Source organism: Daphnia pulicaria, chromosome 8, assembly GCF_021234035.1.
Source record: "Daphnia pulicaria isolate SC F1-1A chromosome 8, SC_F0-13Bv2, whole genome shotgun sequence".
Lineage (NCBI taxonomy): Eukaryota > Metazoa > Arthropoda > Branchiopoda > Diplostraca > Daphniidae > Daphnia > Daphnia pulicaria.
In genome coordinates this window covers 423,713-435,621 of record NC_060920.1, presented here as the reverse complement: position 1 = coordinate 435,621, position 11,909 = coordinate 423,713, and the positions used below count along the sequence as shown (strand labels likewise).

The 11,909-nt window shown below is 39.0% G+C and overlaps 3 protein-coding genes across 4 annotated transcripts; 1 reads left to right on the top strand and 2 right to left on the bottom strand.

The window, feature by feature from the left end:
* Positions 1-105: 105 nt before the first annotated feature.
* Positions 106-5,230, bottom strand: LOC124310770. The gene is made up of 5 exons (XM_046774744.1): positions 5,123-5,230; positions 4,499-4,785; positions 4,163-4,433; positions 2,591-4,099; positions 106-2,513 (listed from the first exon to the last, which is right to left on the bottom strand). Exons 3-5 carry the CDS (start codon positions 4,278-4,280, stop codon positions 235-237), a joined length of 3,906 nt encoding a protein of 1,301 aa, XP_046630700.1. The 5' UTR covers positions 4,281-4,433; positions 4,499-4,785; positions 5,123-5,230; the 3' UTR covers positions 106-234.
* Positions 5,231-5,691: 461 nt separating this feature from the next.
* LOC124310769 lies at positions 5,692-10,624 on the bottom strand. Of its 2 annotated transcripts, XM_046774743.1 has the most exons (6): positions 10,536-10,624; positions 9,982-10,268; positions 9,650-9,920; positions 9,248-9,586; positions 8,078-9,088; positions 5,692-8,000 (listed from the first exon to the last, which is right to left on the bottom strand). In XM_046774743.1, the coding sequence occupies exons 2-6, from the start codon at positions 10,231-10,233 to the stop codon at positions 5,722-5,724; spliced, it is 4,152 nt and encodes a 1,383-aa protein (XP_046630699.1). In that variant the 5' UTR covers positions 10,234-10,268; positions 10,536-10,624; the 3' UTR covers positions 5,692-5,721. The 2 variants fall into 2 exon arrangements, with proteins under 2 accessions (XP_046630699.1, XP_046630698.1); XM_046774742.1 differs by having other exon boundaries at positions 8,078-9,586.
* Positions 10,625-10,796: 172 nt separating this feature from the next.
* On the top strand, positions 10,797-11,888 carry LOC124310771 (TM2 domain-containing protein CG10795-like). Its single transcript, XM_046774745.1, has 4 exons — positions 10,797-11,084; positions 11,303-11,384; positions 11,477-11,607; positions 11,665-11,888. Exons 1-4 carry the CDS (start codon positions 10,877-10,879, stop codon positions 11,817-11,819), a joined length of 576 nt encoding a protein of 191 aa, XP_046630701.1. The 5' UTR covers positions 10,797-10,876; the 3' UTR covers positions 11,820-11,888.
* The last annotated feature ends 21 nt before the right edge of the window (positions 11,889-11,909 follow it).

The window sequence follows — 11,909 nt, the reverse complement described above, 5'->3', positions numbered from 1 at the left end:
TAATGCTTTCGACATAAAATCCATCCATATCCAGAAAGAGGTACGAGGTTTGACGGTTTGTGTACATCACGACATCCAACAGCTAAAAATTAAAACAATGTAAAAGATATTAGAAAACCCAACGAGTGAAGTTTTTATTCAAACAAAAATACATTCCGAGTTAAAACTGAATGGCTGATGAAATCAAGCAAGAGTTCTTAGTTAAAAACAAATAAAACAACACAAAACATGTCTTCATTCCAGTTCAATTACAGGTATGTCGAGCTTGGGACGCTTAGGTGGAGGGACGACACAGACCTCGTCAGTTGCAACTGGTGTTGAAGTAATCGCAGCAGCCAAATGTTCCGCTTGAGCAATTTCTTGGCCGAGGCGGTTACGAAGTTTTACCAATTCAATCAATTCAGCTTTCCTGCTAAAAAAATCTCGTGCTCTGCGTTCAAAGTGATTTCGATTTTTCACAATGTCACACCGAGAATTTTTTCCACTTCCAGACGTAGTAACTGAAACACTGAAATTGTTAGACTGTCCCAGGGCATTAAGACTGTTGGCCAAACGACGAGCCTCGGCAATTCCACCAAAGTTCATGTAGGCCATAGACTCTTGAGGTGAACGAAGAAAGGCTTGGACTTCAGGATAATTCGGTACAACGGCATTGGACTGCTGCCAGCTGAATATCGGTTCTTTCAGCTTTTCGGTGCGCTGAGCCCAGTGGTCTGCGATGTGCACGAAAGCAGCAAAAGCAGGAGCGAAATCTTTAAGTGCTCGCTGGATAGAATGATCCTTCAAGAAGATTTGCACAAAAAGATTGCCTCGGATAAAAAGAAAATTTTTGCAAACACTCTGTGCGAACTGTTTCCACGACTCTTCATCTTCAAGCCACAAGAGGCAATTAACGATGCGGGTTGCTACGTCCAAGTTGACAAGCGACACAAACTCCACAGTGAACAAGATTCTGCATATGGTGCGATACCAATCCATGCAGATGGGAAATTTCTTGATGTTGGGACGGGCATCAGACTCCGATTTGTAGAGCTGCAATACAAGTTCCAAAAGTACAGAAGAATTTAGTTTCATGATAAGTGGTTGAAAGGCTTCGGCGGTGATCTTTTGTTCTAACTCAAATCTGTTCTTCTCTCCCCAAAAGAAAAGTTGAACACAATCGACTATGCCTTCGATCGCTAGTTTCCGTAAAGATTGGTTTTGGGTGGTAGTAGATCCAGTAAGGGAATTCAGAGATTTGATAATTTCCGCAATCCGAGAATGTATAAGCGAAGCACAGGATTTCATGATTAGCTGCCTTGATGATGAATCCAATTTCCCCCACACGTCAGGGGAAGAAAGAATATCGCGGAATAAGCCAGATTTGTTTTGTTTGCTCCATATTCCTATTCCATCCTTTTCGCAAAATTGCTTGAACAAAGTTTGTGTAAGTGACTCGTCGTTCACCTCAATTAAGGCCTTTACCGTCTGAAGAATAGTGCTTTTGCTAAGCATAAAAGACGTTTTTGCATTCAATCGCGAAATCAGGAGATCGCAAATTTGACGAATAATTGTGGCGGTTGATGAAAGTTTTTTCAAATGTCTGGAGCTTGATTTAAATATATCATTCAAGACGGTGGTTAGCTGCTGGACACTTAGCTTCGACAGCAGTGATGAAATTGACGACGATCGTTGCGCAGTGTAGTTGCTGGAATTCTTTTCTACGCGAATTACAATTCGAAGACAGGACGATAAACTAAGGAGTAGTTGACTTTCGCTCCGCTGGTACAATCTATTAACGTTTTCTGGCGACTGAGCCTTATCTCGAAGAATTTGTTGGAGCTGGATCGTTATAGAAATTAGCTGTTTATCAACTAGCGATAGCACAACAGACAGGCCTATTTCAGAAGATAACGCCAATTCCAATATTAGTGGGGATGAAATAACTTTTTTCAAAACTTCCTCCGAAGAAAGAGAATTGTTTTCTCCAGGGTTGGCTGGAACGTGGAAAATTTTAGATATCAGAGTCTGAAGCAATTCTTCGTTTCCAATCCTGAAGTAACAGCACATCAAGTCAACTATCGCATTCTCCTTAATAAACGGGGAACGAAGATCACAAAGAGGCAGGGCTTTGCACAATTCCTGGAACATGTTGTTGCAAGATACCGAGTTCTTGAACCGTGAACGAACTTGAGCTTCCATCTCCAGAACCAGGTTGCACTGAATTGAGGATTCCAGTTTTGAGAATAGAGTTGTAAACGACTTGGCTCTCTGAGGATTTGCAGTCTTGGCATTTTCTTCCAACGAAATCATGAACTCAACGTAACTTTGGATTTCCGATTGTTTTAACCTCTGGGTCTGCTGCTTGTTAAAGTTGATCAATGAGGACAAAATGCGATCTCCAACTAATACCGCTCCCTCTAAGCAATGAAAGTTGAACAAGTGCTGAGCTAAACTGATTATCGGTACCAGCTGCTGGACAATTCGATCAGGAGAAATCATTTTCTGAATTAGATCAGCGGAATCCTTCCAACCTATTACAAACAGTAAGTAATTAAACAAAAGTAATAAGATAGAACAAAAGTCATGAAGAATAGGGAATAAATCTTACCAATGACTAGACATTCCAACTCAGCGATCGCTTTAGCAACTTGTTCTGTTTGGATACCTTCAAAAGTTCCTTGCATGCTGCTGACTCGTTCTTGTGGCAAGAGAAAATCGGATGCAATAATCTTCAGGAGACTGAGACCTTCCTCACGCGCTCGTAAAACAATACAAAGACGAAGCAATCTTCGAATCAATTCACCTTTTGCTAATCTTGTTTGGGTCCACACCTTCCAAGGATCAGCGGAGCAAAAAGAAATGATCGTTCGTAAACTCTCAGTGGCATTCTGTTTGTTTTTCTTAAGCCAACTAGTTGATGAACTTTTAACTTCCATGTTTTCTAGTAGTGCGTGAAAACCATAGCGACAATACATTTGAACCGATTGATGCTTAGGCCAAATAACCAATACAAAATAGTATGAATGTTCTTCAGTAGTGGTCGTATTCCAATAACCACATCCTCCAAATTCATCCTCCGAGTCAGTTATTTCGCTGTCTGATGTAGGCAAGTTTCTAAGAGGTCCAACACACTGATTCTTCCAATTTAAATCCATGCTCAATTTCTTGGAAACATCTTTTGAGTCTATCCATCGCGAAATTTTGGTGGTAGATTTTCTTTTCTCGTGATCAGAGTCGTCACTACATCCGCATGAATCATACGGATCATATTCAGTGCGAGTTGTGGAAACGGTTTTGGTAACCACAGCTAAATGTGTGTCAAGGAAACCACAACATTGAAGAAGTTGCGCCAATTCCCGATCTTTTCTTTGGAGTCGACGAAACGTGAAATCATCTTCGACATATTTTCCTTCGAGAACAAAGTACAAAACATTTTCTTCGAAAGTCCCGACTTCATACTCTTCACAATCTTCCTCGTCTTGATTTTCGTCTTGATCCTCGTTACAAGCATTTACTCCCGTAGTGCATACACCATCCTGAATCGATACGCCCAACGATGATTGCTGTTGAATTTGGTCGTGATGATTATCATTACAATTTTCGGACAATTTAGAGGTAGCACCTTCCGTGCTTACAATTTCAAAAGTATTTTCTTCAGCTTCCAACAGCAAAGAATTTGAATCAAGTTTTACGGTTGAATGATTTTCAGACGACCAAGCGACTGTTAGGGCTTCAAAAGTAAATGATGCGTCCGCGTCGTTTGGCAACGTGTCATTTCTGGGATTCTTGTTTTGTTTATGACCTCTCCGATTACGAATCCAAGTTGGGAGAGATTCTTTAATATCCTTCAAAGCGGTAAGAAAGACAGGGAAATCTTGCGGAATTATATTCTTGGCATTTGTCCAAACAAGATCAAAGACTAACGTCAATTTTGACCCTTTTGTTATGGGTTCCATTGAATGCTGACAATTTCCATAAAAAGACGATGCGTAAAAACATCGATCGCTGTCTTGATGATTGTCAAACACTTGTTCTTCTCCTCGATACTGAACTTTGAAACGTCCACCTTCATGACCACCTTCCACGGGTAACTGAAGAACAATAGTGCCGAACGAACCTTAACCGTGAAATGGAAATGAAATCAATCGCGTTATAAAACATAAGCATGATATCTACATACCATATTCTTTCTCTGACTCTGAGATACACTGGTAATGGCCATCTGATTCATATAAAATCAATTGGTGAAGATTTGCTTGAACATTCATCAAATCAGAAGGCAGGTCTAGATGATGCATGACTAATGACAGCAAGTTGAGATCATCGATAATAGTTGAGGTTAGTTTTGAAGAATCAATTTGAAAGGCCAATATTTTTGAGGAGTCAAAAAACGTATTTAATCCTTTTCCATACAGTCCTTATTCAGATATTTCTTTAACCTTTTGAATATCCTGAACGTTCCAATATAAGTGATTAACACATTTTCCATAATAGTTATTGAATCAGTGTTGAATACCTTAACAGATAGTGGTACTGGAATGTCTCCAAGTTTGTCAATTTTTAGAGGATTTAAGGTAGTTCTATCAAGAAACAATTTTTCCCCAAATGCAAAGTCAACTTCAGCACCTTTTTTTCGAAGATTAACAGCTTTGAACAGGCGTTCTTTGTCAACTCCAGTGCTTTGGACGGGGGGAACAAAACCATTTCCCAAGACAACAGGCAGATTGTGGGATGCTCCACGAGTCATAACATCTTCAAAATTTCCCATCTTTCAAGTGGTTTGGCCAGTGATCTGATTTTTACCTAAACCACAAGAAAAAACTAACACTCAATACAAGTAAGAAAAAGGGTAATAAATTTCATGTAGCATGAATGTATGGGAAAATTAATGGAAGGATCAAGAATTAGAAACTGAGTTACACTGGTTACACATCTAAAATAATCTTCTAACATGCAACCTGATAGCAATGATGGCTTCATGCAAAAAATATAATTTCAAATCCGTCCAGCTTCTCTCCAAAGAGAGTAGATGATTTATAAATGCAAGGGAGCGATTAAGTTTAAAAATTACACTTACAAATTACAATTGAGAAAGGACACAAATTTAAAAAATAAATAAAAAAATAAAAGCACGGCATACGTGAGAAAAATGGCGGGGTAACCCAGTCACCCACTCAATCCATAGCCTGTTCCCTAGTGAAGTAGGCAGTAGCGAGTTCCAAGTTGGCAAGTTCCAACCATAGTCATTCTAAGCCATTAAAATCCTAGGCCTTTTGCTACTCATTCCCTCCGATCAACCTATAACTGGTAGGTGGCGCATCTAGCGCTAAGAGTTTGCAAACTCGAGCAGTCGAGCTCGATATGCCATTCGCAAGGTTCCCGCTAGATGTACCAGCTCCCAGTTAGGTACGTACGTCCGTAAATTAGTAGAAACCCAACCGTTAAATCTCTCCACTCTCCTCCAAACAGAAAATAAACTTTCCCCTTAATGTGAATTACTAAATGTCGCTGCTTCGAGCAAGGAAATAATGCTTTCGACATATAATCCAGAAAGAAATACGGGGTTTGTTTCACGACATCCAACAGCTAAAAATTAAAACAATAGAAAAGATTTAGAAAAGACAACGAGTGAAGTTTTTATTCAAACAAAAATACATTCTGAGTTAAAACTGAATGGCTGATGAAATCAAACAAGAATTCTTAGTTAAAAAAAAAAATAAAACAACACAAAACATGTCTTCATTCGAGTTCAATTACAGGTATGTCGAGCTTGGGACGCTTAGGTGGAGGGACGACACAGACCTCGTCAGTTGTAATTGGTGTTGAAGAAATCGCAGCACACAATTGTTCCGCTTGAGCAATTTCTTGTCCGAGGCGGTTACGAAGTTTTACCAATTCAATCAATTCAGCTTTCCTGCTAAAAAAATCTCGTGCTCTGCGTTCAAAGTGATTTCGATTTTTCACAATGTCACACCGAGAATTTTTTCCACTTCCAGACGTAGTAACTGAAACACTGAAATTATTAGACTGTCCCAGGGCATTAAGACTGTTGGCCAAACGACGAGCCTCGGCAATTCCACCAAAGTTCATGTAGGCCATAGACTCTTGAGGTGAACGAAGAAAGGCTTGGACTTCAGGATAATTCGGTACAACGGCATTGGACTGCTGCCAGCTGAATATCGGTTCTTTCAGCTTTTCGGTGCGCTGAGCCCAGTGGTCTACGATGTGCACGAAAGCAGCAAAAGCAGGAGCGAAATCTTTAAGTGCTCGCTGGATAGAAAGATCCTTCAACAAGATTTGCACAAAAAGATTGCCTCGCCATGAAAGAAAATTTTTGCAAACACTCTGTGTGAACTGTTTCCAAGATTCTTCATCTTCAAGCCACAAGAGGCAATTAACGATGCGGGTTGCTACTTCAAAGTTGACAAGCGACACAAACTCCACAGTGAACAAGATTCTGCATATGGTGCGATACCAATCCATGCAGATGGGAAATTTCTTGATGTTGGGACGGGCATCAGACTCCGATTTGTAGAGCTGCAATACAAGTTCCAAAAGTACAGAAGAATTTAGTTTGAAGATCAGTGGTTGAAAGGCTTCGGCGGTGATCTTTTGTTCTAAATCAAATCTGTTCTTCTCTCCCCAAAAGAAAAGTTGAACACATTCGACTATGCCTTCGATCACTAGTTTCCGTAAAGATTGGTTTTGGGTGGTAGTAGATCCAGTAAGGGAATTCAGAGATTTGATAATTTCCGCAATCCGAGAATGTATAAGCGAAGCACAGGATTTCATGATTAGCTGCCTTGATGATGAATCCAATTTCCCCCACACGTCAGGGGAAGAAAGAATATCGCGGAATAAGCCAGATTTGTTTTGTTTGCTCCATATTCCTATTCCATCCTTTTCGCAAAATTGCTTGAACAAAGTTTGTGTAAGTGACTCGTCGTTCACCTCAATTAAGGCCTTTACCGTCTGAAGAATAGTGCTTTTGCTAAGCATAAAAGACGTTTTTGCATTCAATCGCGAAATCAGGAGATCGCAAATTTGACGAATAATTGTGGCGGTTGATGAAAGTTTTTTCAAATGTCTGGAGCTTGATTTAAATATATCATTCAAGACGGTGGTTAGCTGCTGGACACTTAGCTTCGACAGCAGTGATGAAATTGACGACGATCGTTGCGCAGTGTAGTTGCTGGAATTCTTTTCTACGCGAATTACAATTCGAAGACAGGACGATAAACTAAGGAGTAGTTGACTTTCGCTCCGCTGGTACAATCTATTAACGTTTTCTGGCGACTGAGCCTTATCTCGAAGAATTTGTTGGAGCTGGATCGTTATAGAAATTAGCTGTTTATCAACTAGCGATAGCACAACAGACAGGCCTATTTCAGAAGATAACGCCAATTCCAATATTAGTGGGGATGAAATAACTTTTTTCAAAACTTCCTCCGAAGAAAGAGAATTGTTTTCTCCAGGGTTGGCTGGAACGTGGAAAATTTTAGATATCAGAGTCTGAAGCAATTCTTCGTTTCCAATCCTGAAGTAACAGCACATCAAGTCAACTATCGCATTCTCCTTAATAAACGGGGAACGAAGATCACAAAGAGGCAGGGCTTTGCACAATTCCTGGAACATGTTGTTGCAAGATACCGAGTTCTTGAACCGTGAACGAACTTGAGCTTCCATCTCCAGAACCAGGTTGCACTGAATTGAGGATTCCAGTTTTGAGAATAGAGTTGTAAACGACTTGGCTCTCTGAGGATTTGCAGTCTTGGCATTTTCTTCCAACGAAATCATGAACTCAACGTAACTTTGGATTTCCGATTGTTTTAACCTCTGGGTCTGCTGCTTGTTAAAGTTGATCAATGAGGACAAAATGCGATCTCCAACTAATACCGCTCCCTCTAAGCAATGAAAGTTGAACAAGTGCTGAGCTAAACTGATTATCGGTACCAGCTGCTGGACAATTCGATCAGGAGAAATCATTTTCTGAATTAGATCAGCGGAATCCTTCCAACCTATTACAAACAGTAAGTAATTAAACAAAAGTAATAAGATAGAACAAAAGTCATGAAGAATAGGGAATAAATCTTACCAATGACTAGACATTCCAACTCAGCGATCGCTTTAGCAACTTGTTCTGTTTGGATACCTTCAAAAGTTCCTTGCATGCTGCTGACTCGTTCTTGTGGCAAGAGAAAATCGGATGCAATAATCTTCAGGAGACTGAGACCTTCCTCACGCGCTCGTAAAACAATACAAAGACGAAGCAATCTTCGAATCAATTCACCTTTTGCTAATCTTGTTTGGGTCCACACCTTCCAAGGATCAGCGGAGCAAAAAGAAATGATCGTTCGTAAACTCTCAGTGGCATTCTGTTTGTTTTTCTTAAGCCAACTAGTTGATGAACTTTTAACTTCCATGTTTTCTAGTAGTGCGTGAAAACCATAGCGACAATACATTTGAACCGATTGATGCTTAGGCCAAATAACCAATACAAAATAGTATGAATGTTCTTCAGTAGTGGTCGTATTCCAATAACCACATCCTCCAAATTCATCCTCCGAGTCAGTTATTTCGCTGTCTGATGTAGGCAAGTTTCTAAGAGGTCCAACACACTGATTCTTCCAATTTAAATCCATGCTCAATTTCTTGGAAACATCTTTTGAGTCTATCCATCGCGAAATTTTGGTGGTAGATTTTCTTTTCTCGTGATCAGAGTCGTCACTACATCCGCATGAATCATACGGATCATATTCAGTGCGAGTTGTGGAAACGGTTTTGGTAACCACAGCTAAATGTGTGTCAAGGAAACCACAACATTGAAGAAGTTGCGCCAATTCCCGATCTTTTCTTTGGAGTCGACGAAACGTGAAATCATCTTCGACATATTTTCCTTCGAGAACAAAGTACAAAACATTTTCTTCGAAAGTCCCGACTTCATACTCTTCACAATCTTCCTCGTCTTGATTTTCGTCTTGATCCTCGTTACAAGCATTTACTCCCGTAGTGCATACACCATCCTGAATCGATACGCCCAACGATGATTGCTGTTGAATTTGGTCGTGATGATTATCATTACAATTTTCGGACAATTTAGAGGTAGCACCTTCCGTGCTTACAATTTCAAAAGTATTTTCTTCAGCTTCCAACAGCAAAGAATTTGAATCAAGTTTTACGGTTGAATGATTTTCAGACGACCAAGCGACTGTTAGGGCTTCAAAAGTAAATGATGCGTCCGCGTCGTTTGGCAACGTGTCATTTCTGGGATTCTTGTTTTGTTTATGACCTCTCCGATTACGAATCCAAGTTGGGAGAGATTCTTTAATATCCTTCAAAGCGGTAAGAAAGACAGGGAAATCTTGCGGAATTATATTCTTGGCATTTGTCCAAACAAGATCAAAGACTAACGTCAATTTTGACCCTTTTGTTATGGGTTCCATTGAATGCTGACAATTTCCATAAAAAGACGATGCGTAAAAACATCGATCGCTGTCTTGATGATTGTCAAACACTTGTTCTTCTCCTCGATACTGAACTTTGAAACGTCCACCTTCATGACCACCTTCCACGGGTAACTGAAGAACAGTAGTGCCAAACGAACCTAAACCGTCAAATGGAAATGAAATCAATCGTGTTATAAAACATAAGCATGATATCTACATACCATATTCTTTCTCTGACTCTGAGGTACACTGGTAATGGCCATCTGATTCATATAAAATCAATTGGTGAAGATTTGCTTGAACATTCATCAAATCAGAAGGCAGGTCTAGATGACGCATAACCATTGACAGCAAGTTGAGATCATCGATAATAGTTGAGGTTAGTTTTGAAGCATCAATTTGTAAGGCCAATCTTTTTGAGGAGTCGTAAAAGCTATTTAATCCTTTTCCATACAGTCCTAAATCAGATTTTTCCTTAAGCCTTTGAATATCCTGTTCCAATTTGAATTATTAACACAATCACCATAATAGTTTTTGAATCAGTAATCAATACCTTAACAGAAACTGGAATTGGAATGTCTCCAAGTTTGTCAACTTTTAGAGGATTTGAGGTAGTTCTATCGAAAAACAGTTTTTCCCCATTTGCAAAGTCAACTTCAGCACCTTTTTTCTGAAGATTAACAGCTTTGAACAGGCGTTCTTTGTCAACTCCAGTGCTTTGGACAGAGGGAACAAGACCATTTTCCAAGACACCAGGCATATTGTGTGATGCTCCCCAAGGCATAACATCTTCAAAACTTCCCATCCTTCAAATGGTTTGGCCAGTAATCTGATTTTTACCTTAACCACAAGAAAAAAAAACAGTCAATACAAGTAAGAAAAATGATGATTTCATATCACATGAATGAAATTTTTGTGGGAAAATTAATGGAAGGATCAAGAATTAAAAAACTGGGTAACACTTAAAACAAACTTCTAACATGCAACTTGATGGCTCTGATGGCTGATGCAAAAAATATAATTTCAAATGTTAGAAGTTATAACTCTCAAAAAAGATATATGATTTAGAACTGCAAGGGAGCGATAAGGTATAAAAATGACACTTACAAATTACACCTGAGAAAATGACAAATTAAAAAAATAAAAGCAAGGCATATATGAGAAAAATGGCGGGGTCACTCACATAACATACTCCGATGACTCTGCCAGTTCATTTGACGCCTTCAGCTCAGCGGCTCTGCCGTCTGCCTCCTTTTTTCAAAGGGTCTTTTTGATTTCCCCCCTTGGGCTGGACTCAGGTGCATAGTTGTTCGTTAAACTGCTAGATGGCGTGGTAGTATCAATCGGTATCCGTTATGTACGAAATCGATTATTATCTGATAATATATCGCCTGTCAGACCATGAAATTATTATCGTTTATTATGATCAAAAGTGCTCTTTTCAAATCATGCCGATTTCTCGTGTTTCTTCATTAATCGTGTTTTTTGTGTTTCTAAGAACATTACAAGGTGTTGAAAGTGAAGTTCGTACATTTTCAACCAGTACCTTTGAAACCAATTGTTCGTCTTTGCAACTGGAGCAGTATTTCTGCAGTCCCGAAATCGATCCGTCAACTCAACAGCCTAAAGGATGTAGCAAAAACAACTTGGCTCACAGTATATGATTAATGATTATACCACCTAATAAAACATAATTATTTGTTGACATCATACAACACTAGAATAGAGCCTGTAATTTACTCAGAGGGGCCTGTTATTTTGTATACAATGAAGAAACTTGTTTGTTTCTTCTGTTGAATGAAGTCTATTGAAATATATCTATAAAGACTGAATTGTAACAATAAATTTACACTAATCTGTATTGTTGTTCACAGCTATATGCATGGCAGCAGATGGGATCCAATGTGTGGAGAGTGGAAACAACACTTTTCCAAAAGAAATTCCATGTTTATGGACGTATGGAATTTCAATTTTACCTTTAGTTGCACACCTATGCAAATGCTATGTTGCAATCTATTTTACCAGTATTGACTATTTATACATTTCAGAAATGGATACTCATTTGAGACATCATTGCTACTCTCAGTGTTTCTTGGAATGTTTGGTGCTGATCGATTCTACCTGGGGTACCCAGCAATAGGTCTTTTTAAACTGTGCACATTGGGTTGCATGTTTCTAGGTAATATTTTTATACAAACATTTAATAAACATTTGAATAACATTAACCTAAAAATAGGTCAAATTGTGGACATCATATTGATTGCTACTCAAACTGTTGGACCTGCTGATGGATCTCATTATATAATTAACTACTTTGGACCCAGGCTTTCACCTCTAGAACTTGATAATGATACTTACCGAATGCCTCAGTTTGATTGGCCAGAACTTTGAGATTGTGAATTTTTAATTCATACATTTTTTTTTTTTTTACTTTTTTTTTTTACTTTTCCTGTTTCAAACCAAAAATTTAGATTTGAAATA